At 42.0% G+C, this 23,813-nt stretch overlaps 1 protein-coding gene across 1 annotated transcript; it reads right to left on the reverse strand.

Annotated features, from left to right (window-relative positions):
- Nucleotides 1-1,057: 1,057 nt before the first annotated feature.
- Nucleotides 1,058-23,542, reverse strand: UTP25 (UTP25 small subunit processome component). Its single transcript, XM_012781721.3, has 12 exons — nucleotides 23,352-23,542; nucleotides 22,129-22,168; nucleotides 21,299-21,545; nucleotides 18,943-19,113; nucleotides 16,914-17,002; nucleotides 14,518-14,928; nucleotides 12,661-12,880; nucleotides 10,980-11,182; nucleotides 9,332-9,514; nucleotides 9,084-9,196; nucleotides 7,790-8,035; nucleotides 1,058-1,634 (listed from the first exon to the last, which is right to left on the reverse strand). The coding sequence occupies exons 1-12, from the start codon at nucleotides 23,456-23,458 to the stop codon at nucleotides 1,391-1,393; spliced, it is 2,274 nt and encodes a 757-aa protein (XP_012637175.2). The 5' UTR covers nucleotides 23,459-23,542; the 3' UTR covers nucleotides 1,058-1,390.
- Between the last annotated feature and the right edge of the window lie 271 nt (nucleotides 23,543-23,813).

Raw genomic sequence — 23,813 nt, forward strand, 5'->3', positions numbered from 1 at the left:
CCAGTACTGTTTGATAATTTTTACAAGGAAATGAAAAAACCACGAGGACATAAAATTTTAAATAAAATGAAATAAATAAAATAATCTTTGGAGCAGGCCTAATCCCTTTCCTTACTTTAAGCTGAATGAGGTGGAACAGCAGGGAAATGTAGGTAAGGGCAGGGTCAGGAAGGAAATCATGATCCTGGCGCAGTCTGTGGACAGTAGGATACCGTTTTTCCTTCTCTTAGCAGCAGCTAGATATCCTGGAACCTCCCAGTTTCCCCTCCCAGCCCTGATGATAATAAGGTGGGCAACCACCTGCCACTCGGAGCCTCAGTTTCCCCATGTGTTGAATGGTTATAAGGATAGTTTCTCAATTAGAGTTAATAATTCAAGTTAAGCCTTACCTGGCCAGCCATAAATTGTTCTTTTAAAACGTGATTGTTACCTTATGAGAATCAAGGCCATCCTTTCACTGTATTCAGCCCCTCCCAAAACCAATATTTATGGAATCAACCCAGGCTCTAATTCCAAAGGACAACCCAACCCTGCCCTGGCCTCCTCTGCCCTGAGGGACAGTTTTGACCCTCTGGAGGGGAGCAGGTCAATTTCTGCCCCTGCTGAAGGAGGAAGACAGCTTTGTCAGCCCACTTCCTGTATGCAAAGTCAGTCCTGGCTCTGCTCACTCATAAAAGCAAGTACCTTCCCAAGCAAAGCAAAGACCCTTCCCAAGCTAGGGAGGGGTCAACTGGTGCCCAACTCCACTCAGAGAGTCGTGGAAGGAGCAGCTGGGATTTGAAACATTTACTATTATGAGTTAAAAAAAAAAAAAAGATCAGTGAATGAATGTACTCTTCTGGATTGAACTGAAGTAGAATAAGGTTTAAAAAAGTTTGGCTGGCAGAAAGTAACAGTTTTATAAAACCTATGCCATCCAAAATTAAGATGACATGCAGCAGCAAAAAGCATTCCAATTTCTCATAACCAGTTTTCACAAGCAATGATGTGTATGTCTTACTTTAAGAAAGTGTGAAACAAATAGGCAAATCTCAAAGAATTTACCAAGCGAAATAAGTCAGAGATAAAATCATAATAAAAGAATTTATAGCTTACAAAAAGGTTTACAAGTGGAAGTTGCCTTCTATCATCTTCTCAGAGTCCTTCTAACCCCCTCTTCACCTCTGAAAGATATGACTCACCAAAATGTGGTTTACATGTAACTTTTCAGGGACAAATGACCTGAAAAGAAAGAAGTATCAGATAATATACTGACATTGGCTAGTGCTCTTGTATCACTCCAATACTTGTATCAATCCCTCTCCTGTATAAATAATCAGAATTGGGGCCAAGTGGCAGAGAACCAAGCACTATGTATCATGCCAAACGCTATTTCCTGTCTAACAGAATCTCAGTTTTCTCCAGTAATAAAGAGGTGAACATTCTTCTTAGACTGTAGCATCTGTGCTGCTCGCTCCACGCCAACCACGGCAGCTAACCTCTGGGCATCGTACTTGGAGTAGAGGGCGGTGCAGGTCCACGTGGCTTCTTCTCCTCTGTCGGTAGCTCTCAGCATATTACAGATTTCACTGTAGAAGTGCGGATATGTTGGCAGTTCATAGAAAATCAGGTTCCTGATGCCTTTTATTGTATATCTGTTAGGATGGGAAAGAAAGAGACTATGTCTACCTGAGAAACGATTTATGGAAAAGCTACCTAAGAGCTGTACAGAGGCATAGTTCACTCTTGTTGCTTCATGCTAAAGGAGGCAAATAACGGCACAAATAACAGAATAAATGTTATTTTAATTTGGGTTGGAAGGACTTATTTTTGTGGCAATGTATTTGAATTTCTAATGTTTGGCTTAAGACAATAACAAAATAAATTTGCACTTCTTGAGCCTGCTCTATGCAGGCTGAGGTATGGTGGGAAAGAATAGTAGACCAGGATGAAAGACCTGTCACAGAAAACTTCAAAGGCAGGCATTTATAATTTAACATTATCCTTATTACAAGGACAAAAAGAATGTTGCATATAGGAGATCAGGGCAGGCCCAGTTACATACAATACACCGCACAATTGTAAATGCATTCCCCTTAGACATGTTAACTCCATGGCAGATGTCGCAAGTTCATCCATGTACAAAACCCTGCCTGTGGACCCATTAGGCATCATGGGAAAGCAGTTAGTTTCAATAGCTTACGCATTTCCACCCCCTTCCCTGCTGCACAGTGGTGGTGGGGTTTAGACTCAAGGGACTCACCGTATGGTCTGGGTTGATGTCAAATGTTCCCTCTGGTACTCCACAACAAAAGGTTTTATCCATTGACAACATTCTGATTTTTCCTGTTAGACTCACTCATACATGGAAAATGGTAGCCTCCCTTGGGAATTTTATTTTATTCACAGAGGGGGATTAAGCTTTTCTTGTCTTTTTATCTCACAGCACATCCTGATCTCTCTGGAAACTCTGCTCTTCCAAACTATAACTGTGACCCATTATGTGGTTTGCCTTTCAACTCATCTTTTTATAAAGAAGGAATTCTAATGGCTAATAAACTTGAATAAGCAGTTCTACTTCACTAGTTATCAAAACAAAAACAAACATTGAGTTCCACTTCTGCTTAGTAAATATAACACTCAAGAGAATGTTTCTCCCATATTAACTAGATAATCTACAAAAACATTCCTTTTCTTATGCCCAGAAAACTGCTGTCAAGAGGCAATCAGAAGAACTGAGTTCAGTGCTGGGTTGGTGTATGTTTAATAGCTGGCTCTCAGTGGGAAAAGCAAGGTGCTGATTTGAAGAATTCACTACTTTCTGTGGTGTAAATACTCCCAGCACAGCCAATTTCAAGCTAGCAATGTCGTGTTGCTGAACGTAGCGCTGAGAAAAGACACGCAACCAGATATCATAAGCCAGCTTCAGCCCACCACTGACTCAATTCCAAAGAACGACCAAGCCCTTTTAAGGAAAAATAGGACCACAAACCACCATACCCTTGGCAGACCACAGGAGAAACAGGGTGGCTGCCAAAACAGTGGGTAGGAAGAAATAGCTGAACTTCTAACAAATTCTTAAAGGGCAAGTACGGGCTTGACTGGGATCCCTGGTCGCTCCTTGTGTTCACATCCACCAGGAGCCAGGAGAGAGACTGGAGGCGAGGCAGAAAACCCAAGAGAGACCCCATTGGTGGTGTGGACATGAAAGCCCCCCTACTTCCCAGATCCATATCGTGAAAACCAAGGCAAAAGCCTGAAACAGAAGCTACTGGTAGGGGGAGGATAAGCAGAAGCAAAAGTTGTCTGTCCTTAAGGGAGGGGAAGCAAACACCCCACCCTCCCATGTCTCCCGACCACATGACTTGCACCTAGTAGCAAGAAGCCATAGCATTCTGCCCCTGGAAAGGGGCAAGAAACCTGTTCAGCCCAAGACCCTGCACTGATACAGAGTTCTGCCACCACTACAGGAGAAGCAGGATCCTCCTTTCCACCAAATCCCCTCACAGATCCAAGGCAGAGGTTTTGCTGCCATGGGAGGTGGTGGGGCAGGAACCCTGAGGAAAGGTCCCACCCTCCAAAGCCTGGAAGGAACAGGGCCTGCCTAAAACTGAGCTGGACCAGGAGAACCCTCCCTCCCAGCTCATGCCTTGCAAAGAGTAACAAGCAAGAGCGGCCTGGTGCTGGGAGAGAGACCCTCCTCTGGCACAGGAGTGCAGGGCTCAGTGACAGCTGAGAGGAGATCTCAGCTAAGAGGAAGCTTTCCAAAGCTTCCCAAGGGGATTCTAATGGATAGCAAAGTTTGGGAACCACTGACCCAAATATTAATGATTAAAAAACCCCAGATAAATCCAGGCTGTGGGACATTCTACAGGAAACTAGATTGGACTCTTCAAAACATGTCAATGTTATGGGGAAAAAAAAAAAGCCAGAGTATTATTCTAGATCAGGGTTTCTCAATCTCAATGCTACCGACATTTTGAGCCAGACAATCCTTTCTTGTGGCTGTCCTGTGCACTAGGATGTTTAGCAGCACTCTGGCCTTGACCCACCAGAAAGAACCACTAGAATAACTCTTCAGCTGTGACAGCCTAAAATGTCTGACGATATTGCCAAATGTTCCTTGGGGAGCAAAACTGTTCCCCAGTTGAGGACTATGCTAGATTAAAGAAACAAAGAAGTAAGTTAACCAAATGAAATTTATGATCCTTAACCCTAAATTGGGGTAAAGAGCTATAATGATCATTTTAGGGGCAACTAGGGAAATTTAAATATAGACTGTATATTAGATAATATTATTGTAGTAACATCAAGTGGTATGATAATGACATTGTGGTTAGATAAAAGAATGTTTGTTTTCAGGAGCTACATGCTGAAATAGTTAGAAGTGCCGTGTCGTGAAGGCTCCTGCAACTTACTTTAAAATGGTTCAGGAAAGAAAAAAATAAGAGATGTGAGTGGAGAGAGAGAACATGGATATATGCAAATGTGGTAATTCACAGATGTTTACTGTTAGAGTATTAAAATTTTCTTTTGAAATGAAATCTTCCCAAACAAAAAGCTGGGGGGAGGCAGGATGTAATAGAGCTATACATGTTAACTTAAAAATATATCCCTGATATGCAAATATATATGCCAAAATATTAACATGTTTGAATTTTTTTTCAATGAGCACATAAAACATTTAACATAAGGGGAAAAAAAAACCCCAATGTGTACATTGTGATCCCAATTTTGGTATTATTAAAAAAACAGGGCCGGGCCCTGTGGCTCACGCCTGTAATCCTAGCTCTTGGGAGGCCGAGGCGGGCGGATTGCTCAAGGTCAGGAGTTCAAAACCAGCCTGAGCAAGAGCGAGACCCCGTCTCTACTATAAATAGAAAGAAATTAATTGGCCAACTGATATATATATAAAAAAAAAAAAAAATTAGCCGGGCATGGTGGCGCATGCCTGTAGTCCCAGCTACCCGGGAGGCTGAGGCAGAAGGATCACTTGAGCCCAGGAGTTTGAGGTTGCTGTGAGCTAGGCTGACGCCACGGCACTCACTCTAGCCTGGGCAACAAAGCGAGACTCTGTCTCAAAAAAAAAAAATAAAATAAAAAAACAGCTGTATATATGTCTGTGTGTGCACTCACATGCATGCACATATTTTTCATATAATACAGAAAAAAAAATACACCAAAAAGGATATCTGTATCAGGGCAGTGAGATTATAGGTCATTCCCTATTCCTTTTTATAACGTAGATTTTCCAAGTTCTCTAAAGTAATTGTGTAATACCTTTGTAATCAGGAAAAACAAAACAACAAAACCAATGTAAATGTTATATTAAAAAACAAAACAAAACAAACCCACAAGAACATCTATCTCAATCCCAATTCACCCACCCTAGAGACTAAGTATCTCCCGGAAGTAGGAACATGACCAGGGCCTCCTCATAGGGGCAGTTAGTGTCCATTCTCACCCCTTCCCCTGCCTTCTTCCTCTCTTGTATATGTTTTGGGTCTTTAGCGACCCTACAAATATGGCTTAACCACCCTGACAAGACCTAAAACTAAGGACATTCCAGATGTTGATTTTACCTGACAAATGTTAAAGATAAATGAGGCAACTCCAACTGACTTGAAAGGCTGGCTCCTCCTTGTGGTCTATAAAGACTAAAAACTGAGATTCTCTTATAGGGGCAGGGCGTACCCAGGAACACCCCAGCAGCCTTTCCAAACTCCATAAATCCCACCTCCAGAGTTTCTAACTCGCCCCTTGGCTGAGATCCTCTCTGCTGTGGTAACCTACTGATAATGCACAGGAAAAGAGCTGCAACCCATCCCTGGGAGGGCAATCATGACCAAATGTACAACCAATTCTAAGAGTCTACTAGTTTCATCTTCCCCAAAGAAAACAAATCTTCAGGCTGAAAAATGTTTGCTAGCTCAAAAATGAATTCTAATCTTCCTAATACTGCCAACTGTCATAGAGAATATAAAAATGGAATTTCAGAGTCGGAAACTACAGTTTAAAATATGTGAACTTTTTCCAAGGTCAAATAAAAAATCAAATCACAAAGGCAATGCAGACCAAAAGACCCATCATCACCTTGGTGATCGCTCAAGCAAAAAATTCTGTGGCTGGAAACCTTGAGATAATTGGATGTTGCAGAATTCTGAAGCAGGAAACACCAATTAACCTGGTCCAGGGCATAAAGCAAATGGCATATGCTAAGATTTGTCTTTATAATGACTTGGAGGGCAACAAGGCTTGGTAAATAAATGAACAGTGTAAGACAGGGGACTGTCCTGCTTACGAAGGAGCGCCAGGCCCTATCCTTGAAAAGCTAGGGATATTTGAGATCAGTCTTCATCCCAGCTTAATTCACACTTGCTATACAAACAATCACACTGGGGTGTTTTTAAATCCATCCATTTCACTTGAAGGGCTTACTTTCACTTGTCGAGATGATAGAAAGCAAAGGGCTTTTAAGACCTTGATGTGTGCAACTCCCCCAAATACTTTCCAACATGAATGACAACACAACTTACTAGAACAGGGCAAATAATGATGCCAACAGCAGGCATTCATTAACACTCTTTGGCCAAACAGCCTTGTCTAGGTAGCCAAGAATGGAGCCGGGGAAACACAAATATAGTCAATTCTCAACTCTCTACTCACAGACGAATTAATCAGCAGAATACCTAAAAAGGTCACGTCATGACAGCTCTGCTGTGCCCAAGCAGACTGCTGAGATTCCTCCACCCCCATCCTGGCAAGAAGAACATATCTGGGGAGCACCACCCTAAAGTTTGCATAAACTAAAAGGCAACACAATGCCAAGGTGAATCATCTACTGTTCTCCAAAGCCTGGAAGGCTTCTGGCTTATCTGTTTGGGATTCTCTGAGAAAATGTACCCTTCCTCAGTGTACATGACTGCAAGTTCAGAAAACAGTACAGTCAGAACTTAAATTCACTGGACATTATTGTGAAATCAATAAGGAAGATGTAATAGGATGCAATTTCCATCTCTCTATAGGTAAAGGCTTTAAAAAGGCATTTTCATTTGTCAACAAAATAGTACAACGCATGAGCTCTGGGGCCACAAAGTGCTGCCACTATCCCAAATGGTAACAGAAGGCTCAATGTTACTAACCCTCTTATTAGAATTAAAAAAAAAAACAATAACAAAAAGGCCAATCAACTTACTTTGTCAAAGTCCCCTAGTGGGGAATCTAAGTAAACACTGAAATATTAAATATTCAACTCTAAGCCCCTTACTCCTTTTCCTCCTGCAAACCTCAAGGGGCCCACAGTCCTGGCTCTCCTTATGAGGAAGTAACTGTGCACACCTCTCCTCAGGAACAATGTTAACTGACTGAGTACTGATGACATGCTCAGCCTCCATCTCCCCAGACTGCACAGCCCTCGATGCTTCTGTCTGGGCTTCAAAGACAGGTCCCTCTGCTTCCTGTATGCACTCGAGTTGTCCCTGTGTAGAGTTCCTCAGCTCTGTAATGTCTTTCGTGAAGTTCACAACCACAGCTACACTCCAGGTATATGTGTAGGTTATGTTTTCATTTTCACTACCTTTTCCAATACCCATCTTGGGAGGAAACCAACCAACCAACCAACCAACCAACCAACCAACCAACCAACCAAGAAGGGTCTCTTCGGCCCCAAAACTCTTTGGCTTCTCTATAAGAGTGGGGGAGTGAGGGATGACCTTATAACCCCACAAAGCCTCCCAAGCGCTCAGAAGCAGGCCATGATTTGTACTGCATTTCCCCTTCAGAGAGGAGGTGAAACCTGGCACTACTTTACCTTTTGTAGAAATGGAACCGCTCTGTGAGGAGCAGAAACTGCTTCTCTCCTTGAAGGAAAAAGTGTCTGGCCCTGGAGACGCCAGACTTCTGGGTATACTCGCAGATGTGGGTGAAGTTCAGTTCCTCCTTCTTAAAGAAATTTCGGAGACGCACGAAATCAAAGTAGGAGGGGATGTAGATGAGCGTGTGAGACATGACTGCATCGCGATACTGAGGCAGAATCTTATTCACAAAAAAGTTAAACCTGATTTGGAACAGCAAAGCGCAAAATCAGTGTTCTAGAATTGAGCTTGGGTGTCTATTAACTGAGCGACCCAGGGCAAGTCACAATCTCATGTTAAAAGATTACCTCTACAGACGCCAATATGACTTACCTCCTCTCAAAGAGATTATGTAAGGATCAAACTTGATAAGCACACCAAAAAACAAATGTTAACACTATTCACTGTAAAAATACATGTAGTCTGGGCACAGTGGCTTGTGTCTGTAATCCCAGCACTTTGGGAGGCTGAGGCAGGAGGATCATTTGAGGCCAGGAGTTTGAGATCAGCCTGAACAACACACTGGGACCTCATCTCTACAAAAAATTAAAAATATTGGCCAGGCGTGGTGGTCATTGGCCTGGAGTCCCAGCTACTTGGGAAGCTGAGAGGCAGGAAGATCACTTGAGCCCAGAAGTTTGAGGTTGCTGTGAGCTATGATGACACCACTGTACTTTAGCCTGGGAGTCCAGGTGATAGGGCAAGGCTCTGTCTCCAAAAACAAACAAAACCCAAAAACAAACATGTAATGCTATTATATCCTAGAGAATTATTCTAGGATGTATACGCCACACCATTTATTCATTCAGTCAACAAATAATCACTGAACATCTACCATACACTAAGTACCCGTACGTTACCCCAACTAAACATAATGAGGCAAAGGGGAAAAATATCTACAGAATAAGACAAATAGGCCTTGCCCTGGGGAGCTTACAGTAAGTTGCTGACATGGGACACTTTGTAGCATGAAGCAGTGTAATATCATTTTAAAAATGCCACAGTTGAGAGGGAAGGAGTCCTGATTTATAGTACTAACCCTGCCACTAACTAGCTATGAGACCTAGGCCAAGTCACCATTTCTGGGTGTCAGCTTCCTTCCAGGTTAAATGGCATGACTGAATTCAATTATCTCATCTAATTTGGTAAACAGTAGCTGATAGAGGCAAAATGTAACGTAATTCTAAATTTGTATGCCAAAGTCCAATTTCTCTCTGTGGCCCCCAGGGCCTGATAGGAGGGGTGGTTTACCTGGCATCGATCACTGAAGCTAGGCTGTCGACTTCCATTCTCTGGAAGACATGTGGGAGCTGCACCAGGACATGACTGATGGAGCCTGTCATTGGAACATTCTTCACGGCCACCTGCAAGTAGTCAATGAGAGCATTAGGAGGCAAGCCAGCTCCCTGCTGACGAAATGCTATCTTCTCCTTCTGCCTCACCACCCAAACAATAAACAGTGTTCATGAAGATACAGAGGAAACACGGAGAGAACCCACCTGGCCTTGCAGATTGGTGCAGTACTTGTTGAACACTGAGTTGACCTGGGCATCCTGCAGGGCCCCAAACAGCAATGTCTGCCGATAGTACTTGGACCAATTATTGAGGCTCCACATCCGCACTCGAGAAAAGTCTACCCCATGTGAGTCCAGGGGTAGGAGGTTCATGTGGTTCATCAAATGCTTTGAGCAGAAATAACACTACCATTAATGTTTACTGAGCATTTACATGTTGGGTACCTCTAAGCATTTTACAACTCAATCATCTCAATTAACTCCATAGAGAACATATTATCATCTCCCAAGTTACAAAAAAACCAAGACTCAGGTGAGCTGACTTGCCCATGGTTAGCCAAACACTCCCCGAAGAAGATAAGCTAAAACTGGCCACCTTCTGGACCTTTAAAAAAGGATCAAAATGGTACCTATAGGAATATTCCTTTAAAAGAGAACTACTCTAGCTCTTGGGAGGCCGAGGCGGGCGGATTGCTCAAGGTCAGGAGTTCAAAACCAGCCTGAGCAAGAGCGAGACCCCGTCTCTACTATAAATAGAAATTAATTGGCCAACTGATATATATATAAAAAATTAGCCGGGCATGGTGGCGCATGCCTGTAGTCCCAGCTACCTGGGAGGCTGAGGCAGAAGGATCACTCGAGCCCAGGAGTTTGAGGTTGCTGTGAGCTAGGCTGACGCCACGGCACTCACTCTAGCCTGGGCAACAAAGTGAGACTCTGTCTCAAAAAAAAAAAAAAAAAAAAAAAAAAAAAAAGAGAACTACTGAAATGTCACCCTAGTCACTATGGGTCCCCCAGTCCCAGACTTGGATAAGAAAGGAAATGACATTGAAAAGAGAGCTGCTGTCCCTCAATGGCCTGGTTCTCAAAACATTAGGAGTATTCCCACAGCCACCCCACCTCCCTTTTCCTCAAATTAAAGAATATGACTCAACTATTAACCTGTCTTTTCCATTTTAATTATATTTTCACTTTGTAATATATCTTGAAGGTAAGGAGTACTATAAATTTACTTCTTACTTTATAAGTAAGTACTACCCTTTATTTGTCCCAAACTTCCTGCAAGCTTCATGTCATGGGGTTATAGGGAGTTTTTCAATTTTAAAACTGATTAATACTGCAATGTATATGGAGAAGAGGAGAAAAAGATTACAGCACAAATTATGGTAGGGAGATAAAGACACTCTATATTTCTCTGCAAAACAAGATCCCACATTAAAAAATCTTAAGCAATGTTTTCCTATCTCTACTGAAGACAAGACAAAAGAGAATGAGCACATCCTGTACGAGGAACTATGTTAGGTAAAGATGTTCCTGGTAAGGAAGATTTTCAACTAACCAAACATCCATCCATCTACCCACCCACCATACAGTGGACTGTTAGTAGAAAGCAACCTTTAAGGGGAGAAAATCTTTTCTGGAGATTTGAAAATACTGACAAGAATTTTTATCTCTGATTGACCAATCTGTGGGTAGAAAAAGGGACAAAGACTTTTTCAAATGTGGAGTACTTCCCGTTTCCAAACTGAGTTTTAATCTAGACGTAAAAATAACCCTTTAGGACTTGAACTTTTGAGCTACCTGTCTCTCTAATATAAATGTTGTCCCTCTAAATGTGAATGACCAGCATTACCAGGACATGCTCCCAGTTCTGCATCAGGTAAATGTCAGCTTGATCAATGACGAGAAGCTCAATAGAAGACAAAAAGTCAAAATCCCTCTTCTTCTCTCCTTCTCCACCAATGATGGTCCTCAAGCCCAGAGGGGAAGCAATGAGGATATCCGAGGAGTAAAAGGGGGCGTAGAGTCGGATGCTCCTCTGAAGTATTGCCACTCCTACACAAAACAGCCAAGCACACATCAGCTCAGGGGGCAATACTAAGCCCCTCTCAAAGCATTCCACATGTATGTTCCTTTTAGCATATAACTGTGCTCAAATAAGCTTTAATTATTAAAAAACAACAATAAAACCTCCCTTGCATCTATAGTCCCTCCTAGCTCCTACTTTCTCTTCCTTTCCTTCACTATCAATCTCCTCCAGAGAATGGGCTCTGCTTTCAAATCTCCCATTTACCTCTCAACCCACTGTAATTTGGGCTCTGAATCTCAGGACTCCAATGAAATGCCTCTTGCTAAGGTCCCCAGCAACAGTTACCAATTCAATGAACACTTCTTAGGGCTTCTTGTCAGGAATGCACAAATGCTTGCTGGACATCTATATATGTTGCAAACAGAACATCAGCTCTCATTGCCTTGCACCTTATACTCCAGTCGTGTCAAAGCCTGTGTAAATCTTAGGTGGTTCCAGCTTAGTTACTCTGATGTCTTCACATAGGCAGTTTCTTATCTGAAATATTTCTCCAACCACTCTGTTTTGTAACTGGCTAAATCCTGCACAGGTTTCATCCTAGTAGAGATAGTACTTCTGCCAGGATGCCTTCCCTAACCACCCTGCCCCCACTTTGGTGTTTGCTTTAAATGCTCCAGAACACTCACTGCATACTTATTATCCTGCACTGTTTCTCCCCTCACGCTGGACTTTCTTAGCAATGGGAACTGTAATTTTTATTTCTACATCCTCACTTCTTCTTGTATTTATTTTTTTATTTTTCAGAGAGGGTGTCTAACTAGGTTGCTTAGGCTGGCCTCAAATTCCTGGGCTCAAGCGATCCTTCCACCTCAGCCTCCCGAGTAGCTGGGATTACAGATATCCCCAGCTTCTTAACAGTGTCTGGCATACTGTAGATGCTCAATAAATGTTTGTGAACAAGCATATGTGACTAAGGAACATTCTCCCAGGAACTTTATTCTATTAAGGTACAACCAATTAAATGAGAGCTGAATCAGAGACAAGAAAAACGTGAAAGGTTAGGTGGGAGTGGATAAGTCACATGTGGAGATAATTCAGGGGGAGGTACTCTACACAGCAGACAGGAGGAAGTCCACCCTTATGCACATTCAGTTTATTTAGCCTCCCCAGAATGACCCCACCCAGCCCCTATCACTTCCACCTTCCCCGAGAACCCCTTGTAGCATCTGACTGTGTGCTACCAGCTATGGGTGTGTTGAGACATTTCTGTTATAAATGTGCATATGTCTTTTCTACATGGCTTCAGAGACTCTCTCCACCCCATTAGCCAAGGCAAAACTCTCTCCCCTGACAAACAAGATGTCTCAAATGCACACTGCTTCTGTCAGAAGGCTGAGTGAATGACTTATTGAGACAATGTCTAACTCCAGACCTCCAGCTTCCTGCTACATAGACCTTCACACCTTAGGTCCCACAGTATCTCAATTCTGATAAGGAAAATTACCAATCCTGAAGTGGTCATCAATGTTGCCTGCAAACACAGCTTCATAATCCTCAGGCCTCTTCAAGTTGGGTGGTCTCTCCTCGGGATCAGAGCCATACTCTCCTTGAAACCTCTTTTTGTTGCTCACAATGATTTTCTTCTTGCTGTCGCCCTCAAGGAGGCTGATGAAGAGTTGCACCACCCGCAAAGCAGCTTCCCGAAATGGCACCACTATCAGTACCTGTGGAGAGAGCAACGGCAGGCTTGGTAGGGGAAAGGGGAGGAACAGGAGCTTGAGCTGAACCTGCTGCAAGTGGAGCTAAAAAGCCTGTGTATTGCAGTGGCCCCTGGCCAGGAACCATTTCTATGTCACCCCTTTGCACAGGGCCTGGCTCAGCACTAGGAGCTGAGCCCCTTTCATACCCATAGCACCATATGCTGTGGACTTTTGTCCCAATGGCTCTAAGGGAGACAGTTCTCAAGCAGAATCTGAGAATACCTTTTACGATAAGCCAAGCACAACACTTAGTACAGTAGTTTTAACCATAAGACCTACTGAATAAATATATGCTAAATAAACAAATGGAATAAGTAGAGAGGAAATAAAGCAGGTAAGAAAAAGGATTAATATATTATATTTTTAATGCATTTCCTAATATATTTTTCAGAAATGATGATAAAGCATTCTGAAATAAGACCATAATTTAATGGGAAAAACAGGACTCAATTTTCCAAGCATTTTCAAAAATGCTTAAAGTTACTGCTGAGCACAAAATCAGAAGATGCTTAATAAATGGTTAATTTCTAACTGTCATTATGTAAACAACATAATTGATGGATATAACCCCAATCAAATCATGCAATTCACCAAATTAAAAATATGCTTCATGGGTAATCTGCCTCTCATTCGTCTATGCAATTCTAAATGGACACAAATAACCTTATAATCCTTATGTTCAAGACTCTGCAGTAGCTTCTCAGAACTAGGGAACCAGCACAGTCCAAAGAGTGTAGTGATTCAGCTTCCTACAGTACAAGGACAATGGACCAAGATTTAAGAGGGCTGAGTTACTGTCCCATCTGTGACACCAAGTTATTGTCTGGGCTTTGGTTTCCCAAGCTATCAAACATAGAAGTTTGACTAAGAAATCTCTAAGAACCACATCAGTATTAAAATCCCAGAATCCTATTAAACTCAGTGAGAAAATTCTAAAAGGATGAGTTTTCTTCAATATGAAGAGACATAGGCTAAGGGGTAGGGGGCAAGAATTAGCTCCATAATGTCATGAAAAGTGCACCAGAATTAAAAGACATTTCCTCAAATCCACTGGAGCGCAGACTTATGACCACAAACAACTGTAATCACCACTTTAAGCAGCAATAACTTTACAGTGGCAAATAGGGATTTTGGTTTTCAAAGGTTGACATTTTTGTGGCTTAGCAAAGACAGTCCTTGGTTCTAGTCCCATCTCTGCTACTCGTTTCCTGGTTCTCTTTGGCAAGGCACTCTATGAATCTGGGTCTCTATCCACAGCCACAACGTGCGGGTGTTGGATAAAGGCTCATTAAGGTCTCATCCAGCTCTGACAATCACAAATAAGGGATTTATAATAGAGTGTTATTTATCTATGTTCTCAGTTTGAGAGTGTCATGAAGTATCTCCTTTCCACAAGTTTCCAGCTAGATCCACTGAGCTGTCTGCAGTGCTGCTCTGACACTACCTGGCCCACTTAATGTGTTCATGTTTGGGCTCATTCATTATTCCAGTCAATTATTAAAACACCCAAGTACCTGCTAAGTGCCAGGCACTTACATATTAATATATGCAGTGCTGTGCAGCCTCCTTCTCAAAGGCAAAGGTTTCCTGCAACCACTCACCTTGGGCCTGGTTAGCCCTTGGTCCCTGAAGTCATCATCGTTACCCACTCCAAATTTCTGGCTTCGGCGTCTGCTATTGTTGCCAAGCACCTGGGCGTTGGCTTTAAGGACATGGTTTATCACATGCAGGCAGTACACGTGGCGGATCTCTTCCCCATTCTTTAGGGCATTCCTTTCTGGGTAGAACAGGTCCTGGTAAGAATTCATAATTAAGAAGAGTTCTTTCTGGAGAGGGGTGAAGGGGCTACTTGATTTTTGGGGACCAGACAGGAACTGGCTGTTGGTCTTGGTCCAGGTAGATCCCAGAGGCTTCTGGAGATGAAGTGACTTGAAGTCAATATACTTTGGGGGTTTAAATGTTTCCAACTTCTGAAACTTGGATGAAAAGACAAGCTGGCCTAGAACAGGCCACTAGGGGAAAGACAGAACAAGAGCTAAGTTAGAAATTAATAACACCTTACATTCACATAATACTCTACAATTTACTGGACTTTCATGATTTATACATCATCTCATTCAAGCCTCACAACAAGCCTGCAAGGCAGGTATCATAGTACTCATAGTTTAGGAAACACTGAGGCTCACATACAGGTTGTATGATCCAAATAAAGTTTACACAGAGGAGAACAGAGCTGAGGACTAGAGACCAAGCTTTCTAACTTCAAATATGAGCTATTCACTCTACCAGTGTTTCCCATGCTGTTCTCTGGAATACATTCTGGGAAGAGTCAAAATTCATTCAAGAAAAAAGGTGCTCCATGATCAAATAACTTTGGTAAGTATCAAAAAACCTAATCCCCCTGAAGGAGATTCACAATGACATTAGATACTAAAGGTTCTGACAAGTCCCATGACAAGAAATCTGTCCACTTCATTTAGATTCTCAGGAATACTATTTTCTATTTTGTGGGATACAAATTTGGGAATTTTTGCTTTGCAGCGAAACTGCTGATCTAAAAATGGGATGACCTCAGCAATAAAAACAGATGAACTACTGACAGCTGAAATAACTTAGATGAACCTGTAGGGAATTACATAGAGTGGAAAAAGCCAATCTCAACGGTTTCATGCTGTATGATTCCATTTATTCAATATTTTTGAAATAACAAAATATTCAACATGGAGACCAGATTAGTGGTTCCCAGGGCTTAGCAATGGAAGGGGGTTGGGTGCAGAGAGAGGTGGCTGTGGTTATAAAAGGGCAACAAGGATCCATATGGTGCTGGCAAAGTTCTGCATCTTCACTGTGGAGGCACATACAAGAACACACACACACGCTAAGTAAGAGTAAAACCAGAGAAATCTCAGTAAGATAGGTAGATTGTGTCAATGTCAATTTCCTGGCTGTGCTATTGTTCTGCAGTTTTGCAAGATGTTACCATTGGGGAAACTGGAGAAAGGGTACAGCATGCCTTTGTATGATTTCTTACAACCACATGTGTATCTCTAATTATTGCCTCCATAAAAACTACAACTAGGCCGGGCGCTGTGGCTCACGCCTGTAATCCTAGCTCTTGGGAGGCCGAGGCGGGCGGATTGCTCAAGGTCAGGAGTTCAAAACCAGCCTGAGCAAGAGCGAGACCCCGTCTCTACTATAAAATAGAAAGAAATTAATTGGCCAACTGATATATATATAAAAAATTAGCCGGGCATGGTGGCTCATGCCTGTAGTCCCAGCTACTCGGGAGGCTGAGGCAGAAGGATCGCTCGAGCCCAGGAGTTTGAGGTTGCTGTGAGCTAGGCTGACGCCACGGCACTCACTCTAGCCTGGACAACAAAGCGAGACTCTGTCTCAAAAAAAAAAAAAAAAAAAAAAAAAACAACTAAAAAGAAGGTGACCAACACTCATGAACAATACCAGTGGTGAAAACCAACAAAACAGCAAAAACTGCCCAATATCTGAATGATTTAGTTGTGAACCTATCTCGAATATTTCAAACAAATGAACAATAGTAGTACCTACTACTGTTGTTCACTGTTTCAATGAACACTGTCTTACTAAATGCTAACTACATATCAGTTGGTAAATGAAATTATTTTATTTTGAGGTAGGCATTACTGTCCTCCTCTAACAGATCAGAATAGTGAACAACAAAGATGTAGATTAACTTGCCTCGGGTCAAGCCCCTTGCAGATGCTGATCTAGACCCTGGCACACTGTCTCCAAAGCCACTCTTACAAAACTACATTATCTCGTGCTCACGCTCTAGCTTCCCAGTGCCTTTTCCAGGGATACCTGTGCCCTACTAGGCTCTTCAGCCTTTCCATGCCCTGCTTCCTTATCAAGCCACCTACTACTGGTGTACATCATCCATTCTGGGAAACCACTAAAACCCAAGACCTCTTTTATTTAGAGCTTTCTCCATTAGTGACTGGGATGATCAAGCAGCACTTACTTTTAGCTGGTGGGTAGTTTTGGGATTTGTGGCAAAAGCCTGAATGTCTTTTTCTTTCAGTTCTTTGTTCACATGTTGTAGAAATGGATCTAATTCAGAAATTAAAAATGTCAGCACACTTAGCACAAATAGAGGGGGTTTTCTGGTGTTCCCCTGTGAATGACATGTTGATCTTCACAGTGTTAACTCATCCTTTCTTCCACCTACTTTCCCCATCCTCTAGCCCAGTCCACAGTTTAAAAGCTTCTGACAGGTTCACCTTCCTAAAGTACTTTTCTAATCACATTTACTTCCCAGCTCAGAAACCTTTAGGATGCACCTCCAACCTTGCCTTCCCAGTGTAATTTCTGAACATATATGGCCCTCAAATTCCTCTGCCTCTGTGCCTTTCCTTCCTTCAACTAAAAAGTCCAGCCTCTCCTTCAGCTCGTTTCTGCATATACAAATATTATCAATTTAATGTTACCCTGCCTCATAATACTTTCCGGGGACTTACTGTGTCAGGCCTCCCTGAAGAGGCCTGGTCTCCTATGTGCAGTTATCACTTTCTTCTCTCCTACCAGCATCACGCACGCATCCCAACACGTATTACGTGCATGTCTTATATCACCTAGCAGACTGCAACATCTCTGAGGCAGGTTCCATGTCTGATTGACATTGTATTGCAAGACACACAGAAATGTTCAATATTCAACTGAATTACTGAACAAATGATCCACACGATGGTGCCTGCACTCTGAGTAATCTTCAGTGCTCTGAGCTAGCCACCCAACCCAACCTTCATTCTTAAGAAACAAAGCAAAGTTAAATGACCCATTCAAGGATCCAAACGGTGAGACTTCAAATGAAATGCACCTGTATTAAATACCTAAGATAAGCACAAACAATAGGGCATAAGAATTCTAGGTGCTAATACATATGTATAGCAAAACAACTAGAGAAATTTTGGGATAGTCAAGCTTCCTGATGTCTCCTCCAGGATATCTAAGTTTTGATAGTTAAGAATGGGGTTTGCACTAAAATCTGCCACTTCTCTCTCCTGAATAATGGTCAAAAGAATTAAATGAGCTAAATGACAATTAAAATTTCAGCTTCAGCCCAGGCATGGTGGCTCATGCCTGTAATCCCGGCACTTTGGGAGACTAAGGCAAGAGGACTGCTTGAGGCCAGGAGCTTGAGACCAGCCTGAGCAATATTGTGAGACTCTGTCTCTACAAAAAACAAAAAAATTAGCTAGGAGCAGAGGCACGCTCCTGTAGTCTCAGCTACTCAGAAGTCTGAGGCAAGAGGATCACTTGAGCCTAGAAGTTTGAGGCTGCAGTGAGCTATGACTATGCCACTGCACTCCAGCCTGGGTGACAGAGCCAGACCCTATTTCTATGAAGAATGGCACTCAGATCAATGAAGGCGGTCAGGATACAGAATGAGACCAACCTGACTTGCCCAACCAGGCACAGATTGAGAAACTGTACCTGAGACAGCAGTGGCCTGCCTAAGGCTCCCACAGGCAGGCCTTGTCTGAGTGACTAACATTTGGTCATAGACATGGTCAGGAGGCTGAGACAGATAGGGGAGATAGGGTGGGGCTTTTGAGGCTTTCCCTGGTATCACACATTAGCCACTCCTGGGTCTTACAAATCTGAAAAATTACTGTTCCAAAAGGAAGAGCAAGTGAGGGGTAGAGAGAAAAGTGGGATGTTCTCCTTTTTTTTTTTTTTTTTTTCTCTTCCTACCTTGCTTGGTAGGAAAGTCCTCCTCTGATCCCAATTATGGAAGTGTGAGGCTGGAGCCTGGAGAACTCCTTCCCTACTATCACTCTTAAGTTGTTTGTTGTGCTAAACATCCCTCCCACCCCAACACTGACTAACCATTGAAAGACACAAAAAACCTTTGAGAAGTTCTTTTTCCCAGTTCTACATCTAGCCAATAAACTGTTTTTATGGTTGCTCATTCCAATAACAGCGTTAATGTGTACTAGTCCACAGTCTAAGCACCTGGTAAATTCAAACAACACACACTGTGCTATGACCTTGTGATGCTTTCAAAGAAGAGTCGTTTCCACTTTCCTCTTCGAGAAAATTGGTTTCCAGGCTGAACAGTAACTCATGTTTGGCATCTGTGAACTCCTCGGGGGATTCTTGTGATGTGCCAGGTGGCCCTTCCCCATCTTTTCCCTCAGGGTCAGCAGATAAGGCCACATCTGCAGTTTTGAGAAACATTTTGTAAAAGTATTCATTCACAAATATATTTATACTTATGTTGACAAAATCTAATTCCTTAGTCTATACCAATGATCACTGATATTATTAGTTTTTAAGCAAATTCAGGTAGAAGATACAGATTTCAAAATTAAGCCTGAGCTGGGTGCAGTGGCTTACACCTGTAATCCCATCTACTTGGGAGACTAAGGCAGGGGGATTGCTTGAGCCCAGGAATTCAAGGTGACAGCAGCTATGATTGGGCCACTGCACTCCAGTCTGTGCAACAGAGCAAGAACCTCTTAAAAAAAAAAATTAGGCCTTATCATGGAAGCAGTGTGATGATGAATTTTATGTATTAATTTGGCTGGACCACAGTGCTCAGATATTTGGTCAACATTTACTCTGGATGTTTCTGTGAGGGTGTTTTTGGAAGAGACTTACATTACAATTGTTAGACTTGGTAAAACAGATTAGTCTCCATACTGTGGGTGAGCTGCATATAATCAGTTGAAGGCCTCAATAAAACAAAAGGCTGACCTCTCCCAAGCACAAGCAAATTCTTCCAGCAGACTGCCTCTCTACTTCAAATGAACATCAACTCCTCCTGGGTCTCCTGTCTAACTGCCTTTGGAATTCAACTGCAACTCATTTCTGAATCTCACATCTGCCAGCCTCTCCTATCAGTTATGTTAGACTTGCCAAGCCTCCATAATTACATGAACCAACTCCTTAAAACAGATCTCTTTCTGTATACATACACATCCTATTAGTTCTATTTCTCTGAAGAACTCTGATTAATACACCCACTTCCAGTTCTAGGAACTTATTCTAAAATGATAACTAGACATAGCACACCAAAATGTACATGAGAGGATGCTCAAAGCAGCATTGATTGTAAGAAATAATAGAAAAAAGTGAAATGTCTATTAATGGGATACTAATTAAATAAATTATCACATATCATTTACAATGGAATACTATGTAATTAAGAGGCTAATGTGAATCCATATGAAAAGTTATAGAAATGCACAGACCATTATACACATTAATATTCATGCACACTTGTATTCACACATATGTCCATAAAAATGTAGTCTGAAAGGTTATATACAATGTTAAAGGCTTTTTATCTCTGGGTGGTGAGAATATAGATTAATTATATTGCTCTCTTAAATTTTTACAATAAATATGTATGACTTTTAAAATTTAAAAAAAGATTTTCATTTTTAAAAATCAAAAAGGCAAAGGAAAATAGAAACAAACAAAAACCCCTAAATCTGAGGCAGTTAGTTTTTATCTCAGTAAAGCTGATTAGTTAAAATACTAAGAATGGTATGTAACACCTGATAGTATAGGAAAAAAAAAAGGCTGTAAGGAAAATAGACATTAAAATAGTGTCATGTAAAAAGTTACTCAGATATATACAGCCAATGGAATACACTATCCCAGCAATAAAGAGTAATAAACAACTAATACATGAATAACATAGATGAATCACAAAACCATGAGAAGCAAAAGAAGCCAGGCACAAAAGGGCTCATACCGTATGATTTCACTTGTATGAATTTTCCCATGTTATTACAACAGTGATGTAAAACTCATCAAATTATATTCTTAAATTGGGTACATTTTATTGTATGTAAATCACTCCTCAATGAAGTTGATTTAAAGAAAACAGTGAACTAGAAGTCTGAATGAGATAGAGTTCCTTTGGGCTTTCAATGCCAGCTCTTCCCTGAAGCTGTTCCTAATTTATCCTAGCAGTGTTCCACTGATCCAGCTGTTCCAGGCAATTGAAAATCTGCTGCTTGAAAATTTTTGTATATTTTTATGTCTCTCTTCCATCAAACTTGTTCTCCCTCAGGGAGACAACAGTAACCTCGCAATAAAGTAAGACAGTCACAAAGGCAGAACTATGTTCTCCTTCCTCGGTATTACAGGGTCTTTCACTAGGATTTATGAAGTTCTGAAATCATAAGCAAAAATGTTATTTCTGCATTTTTCTGGGAGAGGGTCCTGTGTTTTCATCAGATTCTCAAAGATATAATCAAACCCGCCAAGCTTAAATCTCTGCTCTGGATCCATGTGCTCTCATTCAACTCATACAATACAGGGCCCTGTGTCCATGGGGTAATCGGTCTATGGTCCACACAAAGATGATAGGCTCACACCAAAGACACTTACTTTCTTGCATTTCAGTAGACTCCGCTGCCTTCTCTTCTTCCACACTGACATCACTATCATCATCTTCATCATTCATTTCTGTATCACCTACAACACTGTCTTCTTCTTCCTCTTCCTCCTCCTCCTCATCTTCCTTTTCTTCCTCAGAAACAGTCTTTAATGTAGCAAGTAGTTTGTGGTACCCAGAAACTTGTTCTGGTTCACTTTCTGCTTCGCTTTCAGAATTTGAAGTATCTGAACTCTCTGACTAAAATGAAAATGGGAATTTTAAAAACAAAAACTCTATTTGTCTCATTGTTACCCTAAGACTATCATCAAACCAACAAGTTCAGAAATTCCTAAATAAAAATTAGCTTTTCTGCATATATTATGCAATCTCATCTATTCAACCAAGCCCGATACTGAGATTTATGTCCCACATATTAGGCTACATGTTTAAAGGAGCAATAGGAAAATTAGAAAACAACAAAAGAATATAGTTTGAGTTTGTTGAAATTCCATAGGACCTTTGATTATTTTGCACTTTATTTGTGACTCCTTTTATGTTAAGCAAAAGACAACTCCCCTTAGAATTCACTAAGAGCCCTCTGGTAAGCTTCTTTAATAAGACCTAATAGGCTACTCTCTTGGGACAGTTTCAACCTCTGCCTTCTGTATTAGTTAGCACAATGACATTTTTTATAGACATCTGCATTTAAATCTAAGTAATATACTAAAATAAGCTTACATCTGAAATCAAAGGAGTAAAAATGTAATCAAGCTTATTATTATATATAATATAAAGGGTAACAACCCAGACCAACTATTATAAAGAAGGTATAAAGCATTACCAGTTGACAAATCTGTGGCTTTCCTTCCTTTCTGGAAACCCTGAGAAGAAACAGGTAATGTTAAAACTCCACTAGTAGGCTGGGTGCAGTGGCTCATGCCTATAATCTCAGTACTCTGTGAGACCCAGGCAGGAGGATCACTTGAGGTCAGGAGTTTGAGACCAACCTGAGCAAGAGTGAGACCTTAGAAAAAACACAGAAAAAAATTAGCCAGGCATGGTGGTGTAGGTCTATAGTCCCAGCTACTCCATAGGGGGAGGCAGAAGGATTGCCCACGCCCAGTAGTTGCAGTGAACTATGCTGACAACACCACACCTCTAGCTGGGGCAACAGAGTGAGACTCTGTCTTGGAAAAAAAACCAAAAACCAAACCAAAACCAAACCCCAAAAATATCCCACAAATAAACAACAACAACAACAAAAACCCCAAAAACTCCACTAGTATGTAGCAATGAGGAAAAACTCTAACGATACAACTTTAAATGAAAAAGGGCAGAATATACCATTATGAACACATTATAACTATAGCCACGTAAAAATAACATATGCACTTGGACAGGAATTGCAAGAATATGACAAATCGTTAATAAATGACAAATGAAAAATTTAACCAAGTCATATGACAAACATTTGAGTCTCACAATAACTGGCTCTCATCCAAAAGACGGATACACTTTGGTAAATAAAATGCCTCGGGGTTCACCTTTTTATAGCAAATTTCTTAATTAGAATATCCCTCTAACTGCTGAAAAAGCAGCCCAAAGTGGCAGAAGGAGCTAAGATCATAACCGAGTCTGGACATTTCCAAAGGAATCACAAACTATCGATACATTTGTTCCTTTATTGTAACTGTATAGATCAGTGGTGTCCAAAGTCCCAACCAATTCTTTAAAAACATAAAAAAAAAAAAACAACCTCCGAAGATCTCCGATCATACAAAAATCTGCCCACACACAGTGGGGGTGTAGTCTACCACGGAGTTACAAGCTCAACAAAAAGTAGAAGCCCCCGAAGCGCTCCATCTCCTGGCAGGACGGCGCCAGAAAGTCCCCAGCCGAACACAGGCACCGACCCGGAGCCGGCGGTCGAGGAAGCATGGGATAAGGCTGGAGCAACCCTAACCACTATTCCTTGGGACACCAGCGGACCAAACCCAGGGGAAACGCGGTCTCCTACTCGAAAAAGACGCTGGCAGCGCTGGCCTCAGCCGCGCTCCTCCGGACCTGTCATAGAAGGGATGCTCCTCGCCGAAATCCCGGAGATGCTTCTTCTGCTTTTTAGTTAGGCTGTTGAGCAGCTGGCTCTGGGTCCGGCTCCGGCGTTTGCCCATGGCGAAAACGTCGAGTCTGCCCACCTTCGACAGTCGCGTTTCTCACCAGGAAGTTGTTCCGTCAACACACACACCCACGTGGGCTCGCCGACGGCGCTTTACGGCGGAAGCTGGGTGCCGTAAAGCAGACCCGCTTTACGTCGCGCTTGTACGTCGGAACGTCCGGTTTGCGATCCCGCCCCCTACCGAGGCTCTTTGGAAACGCAGGCACGCGTGCCCGTGTGTTGTCAAGAGTCCCAGAACGGTGTCAGCCCTGGTTGAGGGCGAAGGGGAGGCGCTTTGTGCTTCTGTTTTGGTTGTGGGGATCATTCTGCGTCGTTATGTAGTAGCGGAGATAGTCGAATGCAGCGACTTT

This window comes from Microcebus murinus, chromosome 23, assembly GCF_040939455.1.
Source record: "Microcebus murinus isolate Inina chromosome 23, M.murinus_Inina_mat1.0, whole genome shotgun sequence".
NCBI classification, from domain to species: domain Eukaryota; kingdom Metazoa; phylum Chordata; class Mammalia; order Primates; family Cheirogaleidae; genus Microcebus; species Microcebus murinus.